The 18,184-nt window shown below is 35.1% G+C and overlaps 1 protein-coding gene across 2 annotated transcripts in view; it reads left to right on the plus strand.

Moving 5' to 3' along the window:
* Arhgap42 (Rho GTPase activating protein 42) overlaps positions 1–18,184 on the plus strand; it is a 265,379-nt gene that overhangs the window by 191,453 nt on the left and 55,742 nt on the right. For both annotated transcript variants that reach the window (XR_783877.3, XM_010642036.3), the window contains exons 5-6: positions 3,823–3,924; positions 12,735–12,845. Coding sequence is in view for 1 of the 2 variants with exons in the window: in XM_010642036.3 (XP_010640338.1) it covers positions 3,823–3,924; positions 12,735–12,845 (213 nt within the window). In the remaining variant the exon portion in view is untranslated. The remainder of the gene's footprint in view (positions 1–3,822; positions 3,925–12,734; positions 12,846–18,184) is intronic.

Below are 18,184 nucleotides of genomic sequence, written 5' to 3' on the forward strand. Positions count from 1 at the left end.
ATATAGTGCTTTTTAGGTAATGGTCATACCAACATGGTGATGACACCATTAGTTACATGGGAAATTTCACAATATCCTGAGTGATATTTATATTGTTGAAGCATTAAATATATGATGAATCAATTCTAAGAAGAAATATAGGAATATTTATTCACTTATTTGTTTAAAACATAACATTAAAATAAAGGTTGCTAGTACTAGTACTTAAAACTTTGTAATAGCCTTTTATACAAAAATGATTGTACAACATTTTGAGAATTTCTATTTGAATTATCTAAATGTGGTAGAGTCTGTTGTTCTTCATCTTTAGTACCCTCTTGTGGTCAGTAGAAAGCACGGGTAGCCTTGTCTTTAATGATATTGTGCATGTTAATATATAGATGAATGTGATAAATGTCTAAAAATTTTTAAATATTTCACACAAAGTTTCTGCTTTAAATAGCAATACTACTTGTGAAATTGACACTTGGATTCGTTCTGCAGTGGTTTCCCGCCACCTGTCACTCAGTGTGTAAAATGGGGGCACAGCCGCAATGGCTAAGTGATTGCATCATCACTGTGCTCAGGGTAAAGGCACTGTACTTGGGGAAAAAGACTGATTATAGACTCAGATGTAACATGCCTTATTCTGGCTATAATTTGGCTTAGGGACTAATTTACTATGTGCTTTTGACCTGTTTTACACAGTAGTTGTCCTCTGTGTCTCTGTCTTTGAATCTCTGTATAGATATGTAATCTCTATATAGATATGCAGCAATTAATATATTAAAGTGAGTACTAGCTAAATAGTACTTATAAATGTTTATATATCTATCTTGTAGGCTATCCCTTGCATCTTTTTTTTTCTTTCAAATTACTTTTTCTTCTGGATGTTATTTTAAATGATTATGTAATTTGAATATACTTCCTGTGGACCTCAGGAAAATGTACCATGATAATATGTAGTCTTCCTTTTATTAAAATCTTGCTTTAGCAATAAGAAGACAGAGATTATGCATAGCATATAGTAAAGGTTTATTTACGGATTATTTTCCATTCCTTCCCAGCACTACTTTTAGAGAAATTTTGGTTTGATTTCCATAACAAGTACACAAGAGACAAGAGAGAGCTGTGTGGGTTGTTTCTGAATCCAAGTAAGATTTGGCTTATGTGATCAGTAAATCATTGCTTTTAGGCGTAATGTGAGTTTCAGGAAATAGTGCTTTTTGTTTTCTGGAACATGCTTCCCTAGATTATAGTTGTCCTTTGTGTGGTCTAGTCTTTTAATCTCACCTCTTTATTTTATGCTCGAACTGAGTGTGTTTTTGTTTTCTACATCACTGGAACCTTAGAGTAAATTTTTCTTTTTTCTGGCCTGTGAAGAGCGAAAATTTGAATAAGAATCCAGGAAGTGGTTCTAGAAATGATTCTTGTATTGCCAGAAATGCTGATGTGTTGGCATTGAATTAACATTTCCAAAAATGTCCCCAAACACTAGCTGAAAACAAAAACACAAGTGTCATCACCACAGCTGTGTTGTAGTCTCTTGAAACCAGTATCTTCCTCTTCTGTGCCCAGTACAAAATTGTAGGCCTATATTGTAATTTGCACGCGAGTCAGTTTTATGTATTACACTCAAATGCAGCTGGTTACCCACTCATATTGAGGTTTTTGGGCCTGAGTTTGGGCTAATTGTGCAAATCTGCCTCTTGCAACAATTTATTGAGCAAATAGAATTTCTGTGAGGGATTATGGTGGCCATACATGTAAATAAGAGAGAATTTCACTACCTCTTAAATTTCTGTTGGTTACTCATTGGATGTTCAGTTTTAAGGTGAATGGCGCATATACATAATCTCTCTGCTATAGCATAGACCAGGGACACCAAGAGACTTGTTTATATGGCTGTGTGAATATTAAAAAGATAGAGTGCTGATAGATGGGACTTAGGGATGAGGTTTATTTGATCTCGATGGTAAAAGTATATATAACTTGAATATGTATAAATTGGAAGAAATGAGCATTAATGACAGAGAGGACAGTCTGGAATAAAGGAAGAACAAAAGAGAACATGAAAAGGGAGCTGAAAAGGAGTTAGTAAGAATGGTGTTTGGAAAGGTAAATTGGATAGATTAGTTGTAGGCATGAAATATCACATTAAAGAGTAAGAACAGCTAAGGAAAAGATGAAATGTTCACCAAAATGTCTGTTCTAACAACATGAAGATCAATCTCATACCATTCTGTTAAGAAGAGGATTTGAACCTCTGGTATAAAGTTTTAATTTTTATGCAATTACCTGTGCGTCTTTCTGCTTGAAGTCTGCTCTTCCATATTTTGTTTTGTAAATTCCCCAAAAAATCTTTTTTGGATGGAAATGGTATTCTTACTTTCCAGTTTTGTTTCTCTTAATAAGACAACACTTTCTCTGTACGTAATAAAAGCACCTTAAAGGTTTTGAGAACTTTTCCTCTTTTATTTTCAGATGTAATATTTTAATGTACAAACTTCTCATACTTCTTAAATAAAACTCATTTGAACTTTTAAAGCGAAACCCTCCTGTTCAACTCAATTTTATCAATTTTTTCTAAAATTCCATATATGGAAACAGATCATGATGTGATCGTGAAAGCGTATTTGAAAAGAAAGTTCAGAATGCCAGTGGATTAAAATAGTATTACCTGGGTGCATTGACTTGGATCTGACAGCCTTACAGTAGTGGGAAAGACCCCCCTAAGTTAGAGGTCTTCTATTTCTTCCCCTTCTTTGTCTGACCTCCTTTCATTTCATCCTCCTTTTCCTCCCTTTTTTCCTCTCTCTCTACCTTTCCTTCCTTTTTTCTTCCTTCCCTTGCTTCCTTCCTTTCTTTCATCTATCTGTCCACACAGCTTTTTTTAAGCAAACTTTTCCAAGTATTTATGCAAGTAATGGAACAAAGCATTATGAGTAATAATCGTAGAAGTTTAAAAAATAGTTCTACAGTCTTTGGATGAAGGGAAGTAGGACTGTGAATTTTTGAACAAACAATAAACACTTGACTCTGATTCAGGTAATCCAGAAATTTCAATTTCAAAAACACTAAAAGGAGGGACTAGTATTTCTTTGACCAGTCACATTTGTGCATGCAAATTACTTAGTAATGTTGTATGGATGAATAAATAGACATACCTGGTAGTACAATATTTATAGCTTCAGAATATTATATGCCCAGGTATATATTTTATTCCCTTCAGTATTTCCTTCCATTTTCACTTCTGTGCAAGTATACCGTTAGCTAAAAAGTAAAGTTATTTTCTTCCTTCATAAAAAGACCATCCTGTTTATTGGCACCCTCCCACCCCCATAAAGAAAACTTGATGTGTTAGAAATAGAAAAGTTAGAATATGTGACGCAGATGTTAATCCTTTTGATTTGACTTTTAATTTTCTTATTTATTTGAGGCTGCTGCATTTGAAGGTCTGCTTTCCTCTCTGTCAAAAATTAGCCATTTGAGGGCCAGGGATTTAGTTCAGTGGTGCCACACCTGCCTCTCAAGCACAAAGTCCTGAGTTTGATCACCGGTACCAAAAAAAAAAAATTTTTTTTTTTTTTAGTCATTTGAAAACGTGGGTGGGAAATAATGTGATTCCATGAATATAGTCTATATGAGTGGTTCTTTGAACCAGTTGTATGTTAACCCATCTGAATAATCTACAACACTCTATTGAATTAAGGTTTTGCACATAGTTGAAACTTTCCAACTTTATATTAAATAACTATATTGGACTCTTGGAGAGTATTGAGAAAATGAAGGCTTCCTTGATGCTCTGATTTGAATTTTTCTAATTGTAATTGCTATCCCTAGGATGGAAAGAAGAAATTTGACAAGGAGAGTGAAAAATACTATTCTATTCTTGACAAGCATTTGAATTTGTCTGCAAAGAAAAAGGAATCTCATTTGCAAGAGGTGAGCTTTTCTTATTGAAATGTAGAGAAGGCAATAATATTAACTCATGCAAAGTCACAATGTCCTATTTTTTAATAAAAGAACAATAATAGTAATCAACTTGGTTGAGCCTACTATGGACAGCGCATTGGACACATTTTGTCACTTAATATTAGTGGTGCTAAGTAAAAGATTAGTATTTCCTTCAACAATTAGAAGTATTGAAACAAGATTTTTTTCCTTCTTCTTGATCATATTTTAGCAGGAAGTCATATCAAGTTCATTTTATGTTAAATTTTAAAAATCTCTGCCATTGATTTTAAAGCTGTGTTTCAGATTGACAGAAAAAGATATAGAAGTGTTTACTTTAAAAATCTCAATTACTTTCAATTTTTTAGGAACAAAGGATAAAGAATATTTTACTAATATGTATATATATCTTGCAGTCTACTTCCCTTTGTCTGAAATATATTATATTCCTTCCATTGGTAGCATTGTAACTGTAATTTGTAAATCAACAGTAGTTCTTCCACTAAGAAACAGTGCAGTTCTAGATTGAATGATAGACTGTGTCAAAAAAATAAGACTCCCTTGGCTGGGGATTTAGCTCAGTGGTTCCAGTGCCTGCTTCACAAGCACAAGGTACTGAGTTCGATCCCTGGTATAAAAAAAAGCTACAAAAAATAAGACTCCCTTGCCATTGGTATCTTAGGAACAGTAAAACTATAAAGTTCTACATGGAAATTCAGCTAGTATGCAGTGCAGTGAGTAGGGAGCGGGGAGTTGTTGAGGTGGTACACCCACAGCTCAGTACACCATCCAAAACCTATTAGGGAATCTACAGACATTCCCAGTCTTTGTGAGTATCTCTGGTTGCCCCTCCCTCTACTTCTAGATATCACAGTGAAGAACCACTATCAGATATATCATCGTGATCCTCATCCTAGCAAAGCCTCCTCCCTTTGCAAACTGCTTTTTAAATTCTTGATCCTCTGTACTTCTAATCCCATTTCTTTATTCCCACGCTTCCAAGATTAGCCGAAACTCATGCTTAACAAAAGTGTTAAAATTTCCACAGAGGGAAAAAAAAAACGTAATATTATTTTGGCATTTGATTCCTTTTTTTTCCCCAGCATACTCATATTATTGAAGACATTATTTCTTCACTTAAAGCTGATTCATATTGGGAGAATTGGTTTTGCTGGATGTGTATACATGAGTTCACTGTAATCTATGTCTTCCATTATTAATGCATGCTTTGTGTACAATTCTGTGCTCATGCAGAGCTCAAGTGACTGAAGTGAAATGGAAGACAATCTGCCATTAAGAAAAACTAGATTCTATTTTAAATTTCTTAGACATACTTACTTTCATATGAGAAGTTATTGCCTATTGTAATTTAATATTCTGTTTATGTGTTACAGATGTTTTACATGCTCGTACTTCTCATTTTATGTTGCATTAGAGTAGACTTTAGAGAGAAATTTGAAGGAGGCTCCCATAATTGTCATCAGTACATAGTCATCTGCCATGCAAAGGACTATGGCCAGGTGTCATTTAAAAAACTGATTTCCTCAAAATCAAGATTGTTTTTTAGAGTCCCTAGTGAACTTTAGATTCTTGGTCAATATGAGGGCTACCTTTAGACAAGACATTGCTTCAAAGCTCTCAAGGAAAGGGTAACTTTATCGTAATTTATTGCCTTTTAGAGGCTATGTTACAGTTTTTCCTGACATCTTAGCTCAATATGTAACTTTCCTTGCTAGTGACCTACAGTTCCTTAGGCCATGGTATATTAGAGTATTTGTTCTGGTTCTGTATTTAGTTGGAGGCTAGAAAAGTCTCTAACATAGTTTGTAATATCTTCTTCCCCGTCTTACCCCACAAATGTACAAGCATGTACACACTTCTTTGCCAGCAGGTACAGCCCTTAACACAGCACAACCTAAGATGTGTTAAAGCAGTTCCTTAGGGAGATACAATGTAGACAGCGAAAAATATAACTTGGTTCTCCCCCCTTTCTCCTCCAAGAATTAAACCTGTCACAGGGAGATGCTGCCACAAAAGCATTTAATTCTGTGACATAGCATGAGATGTCATCTGTTCCCTTCCAGAGCAGCTTTGGCTCTTCAGTCAGCACCATGCTTATTAACTTGTTCTCAGAAAGATCCCTCTGTGTGTTCTTAACCTGCACTGCTGACTTCCTATTCATTTTGCTCATAGAAAATAAGCAGCTGGCCATTTTCAGAAATTACTTGAAAGGTCAGCTTGTGTTGACAGAGTTTCAAAGCCATCAGTTAGACAGGTCATTGGAGTAAACAGTTGGAGAATTGGAAACAAACTTGTCAAGATTGCAGGCTTTATAGTGGATGAAAAGAAATCATGCTGGATATATGAATGAATAATTCCTTTCAAAGGTTAAGATAAAAGGAAGAAATCAAAATGGAAATGTAGAAAAACCTGAATGTATTAAAATAATATATTTTAAAAATATTAAACAAGATTAAATGCCAAAGCATTAGGGAATTTACACAACATGACATAGTATTACCATCTTTTAAATATGACACATTTGCAAATCAGTAAAAAAAATAGTCTAAGGATACAAGAGAGAACTGATCAAAGGGGAACTGTAAACTATAATAAATATCACAATGTCACATCTGAAACAATGTAAACTAATATGTCATTTTTAATTTATTAAAAGATAATCATTGTTAGTGGAAGCATCAGAAATAAGGTATACATATGAGAACATAAAATATTTACTCATTTTATATTTTTATTTTTTTATTAATGCTTGTAATGTAGAGTAGTGATGTTAATTTTGGCCAATTGGAATATGCACATAACATGTCTTGACAGAGAATCACTTATCTATTCTCCATTTCCCACTCTCTCATCCCAAGGTAAATTTGATACCGTATTTCAGAAAACTGGAATTGTAATGAGTAGTTGAAATTATTTCTATTGATAGAAATTTACCTCAAATACACAAATTTATATAAATAAATCACTGAAATACTGAAAATATTGGAAATATTGTTAGATTAAGCAAGAAAAAATAAATTTTTAGCCAGAATATACAATAATATCCCAGATATTTTTAAAGTAGATTTTTGTGTGTGTTGCACATCAAACTATTAATAATGGTACGGTGATTTTTATCTTCACGTTTCTGTGCTGTAGTAATGAATAATAAAGTTACCATAATGAATATTTATTGCATTTGTAGTTAGGAGAAAAAGTAAAGTACAAGATAGATTCCTTTTAGAAATCTGTGTCTGAGGTTTTCATCTGCCACTAAATACTCTTTTGACAGGTTCCCCTTATCCCCACCCCTGTAATGATGTGATACCCTTCGATGCAGTTCTAGGAACTGTGTTCTTACCCTGCCATTTATGTGGAAGGATCTCCTCCTTCCTTATTGTCTGGACTGGATCCCAGAGCGTGATCTTGTCAGGTCTGACCACTCTGCAATGCCCAGAGTTACTGAGGCTTTAGAGTATCATTTCTTAGTGAAACTTATAAAATCTTACACATCACTCTTTCCAAAATTTTCTCTTTCTCATTTCCTTTACTATCTGTTAATGCTAATATTATTTCTTTTGTCAAATTCATCTTTCTTTTCCCTTGTTTTTCACATCACATCTTTTAACCTAACTTTCTTCTGGGGGTATACTGGACACTTTATCATTACCAAATAAAAGATCTTATGTTCCCATGCATACATTTAATCAATGAATTCACCACTGTCCTCATGTTAATCTTCTTGAAATACAGCTTGGGTCCCTTTAGCATCATCCTCAAGTGTTTGCACTATTCATAGGATGTAGTCTATGTCAGCTTTTCTACCTGAACTGTCATTATGATTGATCCAGACTGAACATTCAGTCACATATCTTTTGATCAACCGAAAGAAAACTTCTGACTTCTGATTCTGTTCTTTTTCTCAGACTCTTCTTATTTATCTCTCCACCTACTCTAAACCTTAAAAAATTCTTTTTTAAAAAGTTTATTGGAACATTTTAGGTGTAAAGTAAAGTTACATTCATCATTGGCATCTTCTACCTTTACATGACTTACCTTGGTTCTTATTTTTCCCCTTTCACAGCCCTCCCTTCACTCCCTCCACCCTGCCCTGTTTACAAAGACATTATTTCCATGTTTATCCTTTTCTCATATTTTTTCTTTTCCTTTTTTACCTTTCCCTGGTTCCTCCTATTTCCCCTACTCATTTAGACCTTTTCTTCCTATTACACAATATCAGTTATACATTTTGATCCTTATTTACACTTTTAGTTTTTCACACCAGGGAAACTATTCAGTATTTACGCATGTGTGTCTTATTAATTTCACTTAGGAGTATGGTGTCAATGTATATCCAGGTAGCTATAAATATCTCTAGTTTCTCATTCTTTATGGCTATTTAATAAAAATAACCACATCTTCTTTATCTAGTCTCCAGTTGATGGGCAATTGGGCTGTTTCCAAGTTTTAGCTATTACAAACTGTGCCGCTATAAACATGGGTGAGCAAATATCACTGTGATATGATTCTTTTAATTCTTTTGGGAAGATACCCAGCAGTGGAATAGCTGGGTCAAATGGGACCTCTAATCCTAGTTGTTTGGGGTATTTCCATATTGATTTCCACAGTGGTTGCACCAGCCTGCACTCTCACCCACAGTGGAGAAGAGTTCCTTTCTCCCTACAGCCCCTCCAGCATTTGTTATTGGTTGATTTCTTGATAGTAACCATTCTTTCTAGGATGAGATGGAATCTCAGCATTGTTTTCATCTGCATTTCTAGAATGACCAGTGATGTGGAACATTTTTTCATGTTTATTTGCTGCTTTCATTTGTTTGTCTGAGAAATGTCTGTTCATTTCAGGTTCCTTTTTTTTATATTGTTTCTTTATATTTGGGGTGTTTGATTTATTTGAGCTCTTTTTATATTCTATATCAGACCTTTGTCTGAGGAGCAACTGATGAATTTTTTTCTCCACATTGTAGGTTGCCTCTTAGCTCTGTTGGTGATTTCTCTTGCATTGCAGAATCTTTTTAAAATGATGAGATGCCAATTGTTGATTCTTTGTGCTAGTCCCCATGCTACTGAGGATTGGTTCATAAATGCTTTTCCTATACCAGTATCTTCAAGAGTCCCACCTAACTTATCTTCCAGCAAGTTTAGAGTTTCTGTTTACATATATATATTTATTTATTTATATTTATATATTTTATTTATATCTGTATTTATATATTTAATATATTTCTTTTACATATATTTATATATATATATATATATGTGTGTGTGTGTGTGTGTGTGTGTGTGTGTGTATATATATATATATCTTCAATCCACTTGGATTTTAGTTTAGTGTGTGGTGAAAGATAGGGGTCTAGTTTTTAATCTTTGACAAGTTGAAATCCAGTTTTTCCATCACCATTTATTAAAGAGGCTGTCTTTCCTTCAGTGAGGATGGTTGGCTCCTTTGTCAAAGATAAGGTAGCTGAATTTGTCTGGTGTTGTTTCTGCATCTTGTAATCTGTTCCACTGACCTTCAGGTCTGTTTCTTTGCCAGTACCATGCTGTTTTTATCGCAGTGGTTTTGTAGTGTAGTTTCAAGTTGGGAATTGTGATACTTCCTACCTTGTCTCTGTTGCCTAGAATTGCTTTTGGAGACTAAGAAAATGATACAAAAAGATTAGTCAAAGAGTTTTTTGAAACAATAAATAAAATTGACAAGCCCTTAGCCAACCTTATCAACAAAACAAAAGAAAAGGCTCAAATCCATTCAATTAGTAATGAAAAAGGTGAAGTCACAAAAGATCCTGCAGAAATCCAGAGGATCAGCAAGAACCAGTATTCCAATAAGATGGAAAACACAGAACCAATGAACAGATTCTAGATACATAAGAATTACCAAAGTTAAACGTGCTTATTCTTTATAGGCTATCTTGAACCTTTTGTCCTCTTGGAATGATTAAAACACGTATCACCCATGGCTTCCCCCTATTTTGAGTCAAGGTAGTTTATTGTACTTTCTTAGAAGATTTAAGTACGTGTAGAACCATGTGGTTTTCCTGTGAAATTAATTTGGTTTCTTACTTCACAATCACTCTTGCCGTGTGAACAACAGTGTACACATGTTGTTCTGACATAATTGTTGCTAATGTTCCCTTTTAGTTTTAAAATTGTCTCAATTTGACTTAAAAGCTGTATCACTGATCTACTTATCCAGTACCAAATTTATAGCACCAGCAGCTACTAGATTCATAAGCAAGTGTTCACTAGTGAACCACACAGTCTGCTTATATACTTCAGTAATTCATTCCAGTTATAAAAATACCTTTATATATCTAGTACTGAAAATATCTAAGCTGTCCTCAGAGCAGCTTTGGTATATCAAATTTCAGTTGCCTATGTTAAAGATGCTTGAAAACATCTTTAACTAGCAGTTGACAAGAATCATCATTTCTCTTCTTTCTTTGCACCCTGCCCCTTTTGGGGGGTCCAGTGGAATAGTACTGTACATAGCAAAATAATTTCTGAATCAGTGACTTCATGCTCTTGTTTAATGGTTGACAAGATTCCCACTGTGGTTGTTGGTTATCTAGGAGGACACATAGGATGCAAGATACAGTCATATTCATGGCTGTGATTTATTACAGTGATTGGACAGAAAGAAAAACAGGCAAAGTGAAAGGTGTTTGGAGCAAAGGCTGGGGTAACCTTCTTATCCTCTTAGTGGAGACAAGTAGGGCATGCTTTCTTCCCCCAACAGTGAGTAGTGACAGCTCATGTCAAATGTTGCCTTACCAAGAAAGTTCATGAGAAAATCACTGCTCAGAGTTTTATTGCAGGATTATCACAAAGGTACCTCTCTCCCTGGCATTTACCCATATTTCACACTCTTGAAAGAAAAGGAAGTGTTTGGCATAAACCATACTGTTTGTACAGTTTAGGCACATCCTTATCAGCTAACACTCTCCAATTCACATTCCCAGACAGCAGCCTAGGACCAGTTTTGTAAGGAGACCTTTCAAAAGATAGCAGTCCAGGACTGCTGTATTTAACTGTTTTCTATATAACCTGTTGATTAGTAGTAACCAGTGCAGGCTCAAAAGCTGTTGCAGTGATCAGTTTCTTCCATTATGGTAGGCAGCACAATTAATGTCATCACATTTTATTTTTTTGGTAGTGGGGATCAAACTCAGGACCTTGCCCTTGTCAGGCATGCACAGTACCGCTGAGCTATATCCCCGGCCATCACATTTTAAAGTAATTAAAATTTAACAGTAGCTTGTGGAGTAGAATGTTGCCTCAGAATATAAGATATTCTTGCATCTCTTTCATCTGTAGTGTACTGAAGCTTGCTCTGGAGTGCCTATTTTTGCTTCTCTTTCTCACTCCTACATTCAGTGATAATGAGTTTGTGATTTGGAAGTGGTCATTTAGGGACTATTTGTAGGAAACCAGCAAAAACTGCAAGTCAGGTTTTTCTCCCTAGAAAACCAGTCGTTAAACATATATACCACTATGTATCTTGTGTGTCTCCCTTAAATGATGGTAAGAAAAAAAGAGATATGGTTTATTTATTTATTTTTTGTTTTGTTTTGTTTTGTTTTTTGTACTGGGGATAAAACTCAGGACCCTGTGCTTTCAAGGCAGGCGGCGGCACCACTGAACTAAATCCCCGGCCCTGGTTTATTTAGAATATGTATTTTCTTTTGATTTTTATAGTTGGTGCCTGGATCTTTTCTAAATAATCTATGAGAACTCAGAAATCTTTTATTCAAAGCTTCCACATGGTTTATATATTTTTCACATATATTAGCTTAAAAACTTGGAATTACCAACTTTAAAAATCCAAATGAGTTGCTGATAATGTTGGGTTTTTCATAATCACTGGTATGTACATAGATGCCTAAGATTATAATTATTTTTAAAGGAGCTTGAAATGAAATCTTATGGTGTGATGATGTCCATGCCAAGAAACTTAATTTATTCAAGATTTTCTTTCATAAAATAACTATTTTAAATGTCTCCAAAGCAATTTTCTGTTCTCTAATTGTGAGTGGACACTTTGATACCCCAGATTGCCTGTTATTTTCATCGGCTTTCAGTAATCCCAGCTGTCAGCTAGAGGTGTGAAACTGGACAAGTAAACTGTGTCTTTCTGCTGAACTAAAGTCCATTTTAAGAGTGCATCTGAGAGTGGTAGTGGGCACAAAAAAAGGGGAGAGAAGTAAAGTCAGAAAGAAAATGAAATTTTCTCAGTAATGCTCTCCCACACTTTATCAGTAGAACCTTATTGCATTCAGAAAGAATGAATGTGCCTGTCAGTGATGGAACATGATTCATCAGGTTAGAGCTATTGAATTTTTTTTTTTTGGTTCTGCTACCATATTATTTTTCCAAAATTTTACTTAATGATGCATCCCTTCTGCTTAATATTCCCAGATTCTTCTCCCTTTCTTGATATCCAGATTTAATATTCAGGGTGCAAGCTCTCTCATAGTGTGATGCAGATTTCACTTACTCTTCTTTTTTCCCTATATTTGCCCTGCAAAAAAACTGTGTCAAACCCTTCAATTTTTTTTTACTTTTTCAGGAGAATAACTCCTGTCATTTCCTCTGTGTGTCTGTGTTTCTTGACTCTATGTGCTGTAAGATCTTGTGAATAAGGACTGTAATAACTGCTTTATTAAACCTTCCTACAGAATTCGTTTCAGTAAACATTTTGAAGTAATGCATTGACTCTATCTCTATATAGAACCATTGGTTTTTACTCCCTGTGCCATGCTTTGCCTGTTTCTTATTCTTCAGGCAGATACACAGATTGACCGAGAGCATCAAAACTTCTATGAAGCATCATTGGAATATGTCTTTAAAATTCAAGAGGTTCAAGAAAAGAAGAAGTTTGAATTTGTTGAGCCGGTAAGTTTTCAGTTCCCTATAAAATAATAGATAGTCTCTAAACAGTCTACGAAAAAAAACTGAACAGTGATTTTTCTGTTGAAAAGTATGATCTATAAAAGTAAAAACTGGGCAGGGATGAGTAGCTGGAGCACAGGTCATTTTTAGGACAGTGGTTTCTTCTGTACAGCACTTTAATAGTGTGTCAATGTCATAAATTTGTCAACAACTATAGAATATACAGTACAAAAAAGGAGCCTTACTATAGACTATAAATTCAGTTAATAATTTTGTATTGGTATTGGCTCATCACCTGTAATAAATTACCACAAGAATGCAAGATATTAAAAGTAGAAGATGCTATGTTTGTGGGAAAGTAAAGGGCTCAGGAAATAGGGAAGATGAGAGATTACACGGTGAACCTACTTTATTTCCTGCTCTCTTTTTTGGTAAACTTAAGTTGCTCTAAGAATAAATGAGTTAATTTTGAAACTAAAAAAATGATGTGCATTATTTATACAGGAATGAATACACCTCACTAATAATGTGATCCATTTACCAAACCTCTAGGAGAACAGGGAAGATCTAAGCCCTCTTTCTCCCTTTGTTCCATGTTCCTGTCCTTACATAGCAAGATGTGCCTGACTATTCCTATAAAGTCATTTCTTTTCCTGAGTGGAAACATAAGGATTTTCTCAGCATAAAATGCATTAGAGAAGAATGGTTGGCTGGTCTTTATAAGCATACTTTATTTTCATAGCATTTTTTCCAAAGGATCCCCTAATATGACATAATATTATATAGATAAGCATCTTTATAAGGTAGCATCTATGGTAATTAGAAATAAGCTGTAGTCAAGGTAATCTAATATAGATATAAAAATATATCTCAGTGCCCATGAGGGAAGGAGACAGGATTAATAAATGCATAAGTAAAAGTCTAAAGGGGAAGGGGAAGTGGGAAGGATAGAGGAAAGGAAATAAGGGGAAAGAAAAATATGAAAAAAGGAAAAAATGGAGCCAAAGACTTTGTAAATAGAGAGGGATGAAGAGGGTGAAGGGAGGACAGGGGAATGGGGAAAAATAATAGCCAAGATGCATCATGTAAAGGTACAAGAACCCAGGCTGGGGATTTAGCTCAGTAGTTACACCACCTGCCTCGCAAGCACAAGGTCCCAAGTTCAATCCCAGTACCAAAAAAAAAAAAAAAAAAAAAAAAAAAGATACAGGATCCCAGTGATGAATGTAACTGTATTTTTTACCTTAAATGTACCAATAAATTTAATGGAAAAAATGGATAAGTAATAAATATGTAATTTAAGCCATTCTTCCTCAGTCTTTAAAATAGTCCATTTATAATAAAATGAAATATCTTGTTGCTACTTTAGTAAGAGTAGTAGTGAGAAGGGACAGGATGACATTTAAAAATGTATTTGACTTCCAAGATACATCTTGTAAAGGTACAAGATCCCAATGATGAATATAACTGTATTGTATACCTAAAAAGTACCGATAAAAATGAGGAAAAAAAAGAAAAAAGCTAATGTATATGTGTGTATGTGTGTGTGTGTGTGTGTGTTGGCATAATTCATTTTCTAATGGAAACCCCAGTTGATGCCCTAAAGATAATGAAAAGTTAAAGAGCAGAGCCTGTGGAAAATAGTGGGCTCTTCCTGACTCCCAGGACTTCTATACTAAAGCCACCTGCCTCCCTCCTGTGAACTGAGTACTTAGCAAGTCTGTAAGACCAGTACCTGAGCTAGAAAGATTAAAGAATTAAAGGCCATAAATGAAGCTGAAGGATTTAACTTTTACCTTTTATTTGGATTAAAAGACAATATAAATTCTGTTTGCCAAACAGTTAAGTCCTTGAAATTCTTTAGAATAAATTGGTAACAACTAATAGGACCTTGAGGATCTGATTAAACTTGATATGGCTTCTGAAGCTCACTATGGATTCGTGGACAATGAGTTAGCCTAACAACCTTTCTTGTCAGACTAAAACTACTATAATTCCTGGATCCTTTCCCTTTGATTGAGCCCTGTCCCAGAATCTCACCATGATTTTTGAAACCACACTTCTTGTTGGCAGACTTCTTTCTGACTGCCTGCCTCTTGGTATTTCTGAATTTGAGCTCGTTTTGCTACCAACTGCCAGACCCCATTAATTCTGATATTTTACTGCATAGTGTTTCCTTATGTGTTCTCATTTCCTTTAGACACTGCTCATTTGCTGTGCTGCTATTCCTTCTCACACCTGGAATGATCTTTTCACATCTGTATGCCTCTCTCCTTCCTGGAGAGTGACATAGGGTTAGCCTATATCATTATTTAAGTTTCTTTATAGCCCATTCTGCCTGGAAAAAGTGAACTAGACCATTCTGTAATGTGACATCAGATGTATAAAGAGAAGATTATAGAAGTGTTTGCTCACAGGTGGTAGAAAGAATGATAAGAATGCATGGATTCCTATGAAAAGACAGAGAAATGGAAAGTATCCTTCAGTTGAAATGTCTTCTTCCATTCTGTCTACCTTATTTCAAACTGATATTCTGATAAACTTTCTGTAACACATGCCATTTTTATGACACCATAATCAAAATTGATGTTAAATCTGTCCTTCCACAGTATTTTCTTGGCTGCTGTGTTTTTTCCTATTAGAATGTCTGGCCAGCCAAAATAATACTGTCAGTTTAGTCTCACCCTCACTTCTAGCCTCTCAAAGTCTCATTGATACAGTTTCATTTAATTTTCATTTCAGTAATGAGAAGACCATAAATGGGATCAATGAAATCTTAATATGCATGTTGGTCTTGCGCATTTCCAAAATAATTGGGAAGAAATGATTTTTTTAATTCTAAGATCAAAGCTCAAGGGAGCTATAAACTTACAAACACTTGAGGACAGTTTAATATTTTTTGCAGTTTTTATCCTGGACAAATCCAATTCCTGTTTGCTTTCCTGTTGCAAATTGCAGAAATTTAACAGTCTCTTCTAATTTTAGCCCAGATTAATTTAACAAATGAACATTGAAGTAAAGCAAATGTCCTAGGAGTAAATCTGCCTCTTACAAGTATAGAGAAGAAAATACAAGTAGAAGGTGGTGATTCATATTAAGTACTATTATTTTATGATACGTTTGAGAAAACTTTGTATTGTTTCACTTATCTTCAATTGATAGTTTCTTTTTATTTTCTTGATACTGGGGATCGAACTCGGGTCCTTGTGCTTGCGAGGCAGGTGGTGGAACCACTGAGCTAAATCCCCGGCCCTGATAGGTTCTTTTTAATAGTATGAATGATATTGTTCATGTTCTTGAGTAGATACATGTTTTCTTCTCCCCTGAATTGAAAATACTGAATTATGTAATAATTCTGTGTTTGATCATTTGAAGAACTACTAGAGTCATGCTTTTCATTTTACATTCCCACTGGACTATATGAAGTATCTAGTTTTGGGGGGCGGTTTGTTTTTGTTTTTGTTTTCCAGCTTTAATTGATTTTATTGGTACATTTTAGGGATATGGTACAGTTACATTCTTTGTTGGGATCTTGTACCTCTACATGACAGGTCTTGGTTCTCATTTTTTTCCCCTTGTCCCTGCCCTCCCTTTACCCCCCCTCCCCTCCCTATCTACAAACACTTTATTTCCATCTTTTCTTCCTGTATCTTTACCAAAGCTTCTACAAACTAATTTTATTTCAAGTCTAGCCATATGTCTTCATCAACTTCTCATCAGTAGAACAAAATATTCAACAGCCACAGCTGAAAGGAGGAATGAATTATTATTGGCTCACAATTCAGACCATGGTCAGCTAGTTCTAAGGCATGGCAGAGGAAAAAGGTACTCAACCCATAGCATCTAGGAAGCAGAGAAGAGAGGAGGAGCTGGGGACAGAGGTATAACCTATGTGATCAGGCTCTATAACCCACTTCCAAACAGACTCTATCGCCTATCAACAAGTCAGCTATACTGTCCCCAAATCCAATCACATTCCAAAGGTTCCACCTAAGAGCACATGAAGCCTTTGGAGAATATCTAGATATAAACCATAATAGTGCACCCCTGGCCTGCAAAAGACTCATGCACATCTCTTTATATAAATGCATTTAGTTCATGTCTAAAAAAAACCAGAGTCTTACAGTTCTAGCATTGCTAAAAAGTCCAAATCCAAAATTTCCTCTGAGACTCAAGGCAAACTCTTTTCAGTCCCTGTAAAAATCAAAAAGAAAGTTAAACACTTCCAATTACAATGGCACAGGGTAAAATTTCCATTCTAAAATGAATAGGAAATAGAAAGGAATCAGACTGAAGCAAAACTGAAACCCAGCAGGGCATACATGAAATCCTGTAGCTCCATGTTTAGCACCCAGAGCAAATTTTTGGAAGCCATGAGCTCCAAAGAGATTAGGCAGCCCCACCCCTAGTATATTACCCAGTTGCAGACCTCATGGCTTCTCTGTTGGTGGCTCCACTCCTCGCCTGTGGTGTCCCTCAGCACATGTTTTAAATTCCTAGCATCTCCAGCTCCCTGGGGTCTTCACTGTGCTTTTGGTTTGACTGTCACAGTTTCAAGTTCTGCCCTCTCAAGAGCACATCCCCTGGCTGCCCAAGCCCTTCCACCATCCCCTTCTATCTTATTTCTTGGCAGCCATGTAGTGAGCAGCAGTTTTCCTCTACCATGCTCTTTTACTGTGTCCTTTCTGCCTTGGAATGAGCCAAACATGGACTGATTATTGAAACTGAGAGCCAAAAAGCAAAAATAAAAACAACCTCTCCTCCTATAAGGTGTAGGTATTGAGTACTGTGTCTCAGCAAATTCATTAAGTGCATAGAAATGACTAAGACACCATCCTAGAGAGTGTGAAGTTACTGTGATTTTGATTTGTATTTCTTTGATGACTAGTAAGTTAGGAATTCTTTTCAACTGCTAACTGATTGTTTATATGTCTTTTTTAGAAAAATGTCTATTCAGATTATTTTCAATCTGAGTTATTTGTTTTTGTATTATTGTGGTATAAAAGTTATTATATTCCGGGGGCTGGGGATTTGGCTCATTGTTTCCACCGCCTGCCTTGCAAGCACAAGGACCCAAGTTCAATCCCCGGTACCAAAAAAAAAAAAAAAGTTATTATATTCCAGATATAAATCCTTTGTCAAATAAATGATTTGCAAATGTTTTAATGCATTCTATTAGTTTCTTTCAATTTTATTGATAGTTTACATTGACACACAAGAGGTTTTAATTTTGATGAAGGTAAGGTTTTTCTATTGTATTGTTTTTGCTTGTGCTTCTGATCTATATATAAGAATACATTGAACACAAGATTTTAATTTTTTTTTTTTTTTTTTTTTTTTTT

Source organism: Fukomys damarensis, unplaced genomic scaffold (genome assembly GCF_012274545.1).
Source record: "Fukomys damarensis isolate Sample0158 unplaced genomic scaffold, DMR_v1.0_HiC HiC_scaffold_16, whole genome shotgun sequence".
NCBI lineage: Eukaryota > Metazoa > Chordata > Mammalia > Rodentia > Bathyergidae > Fukomys > Fukomys damarensis.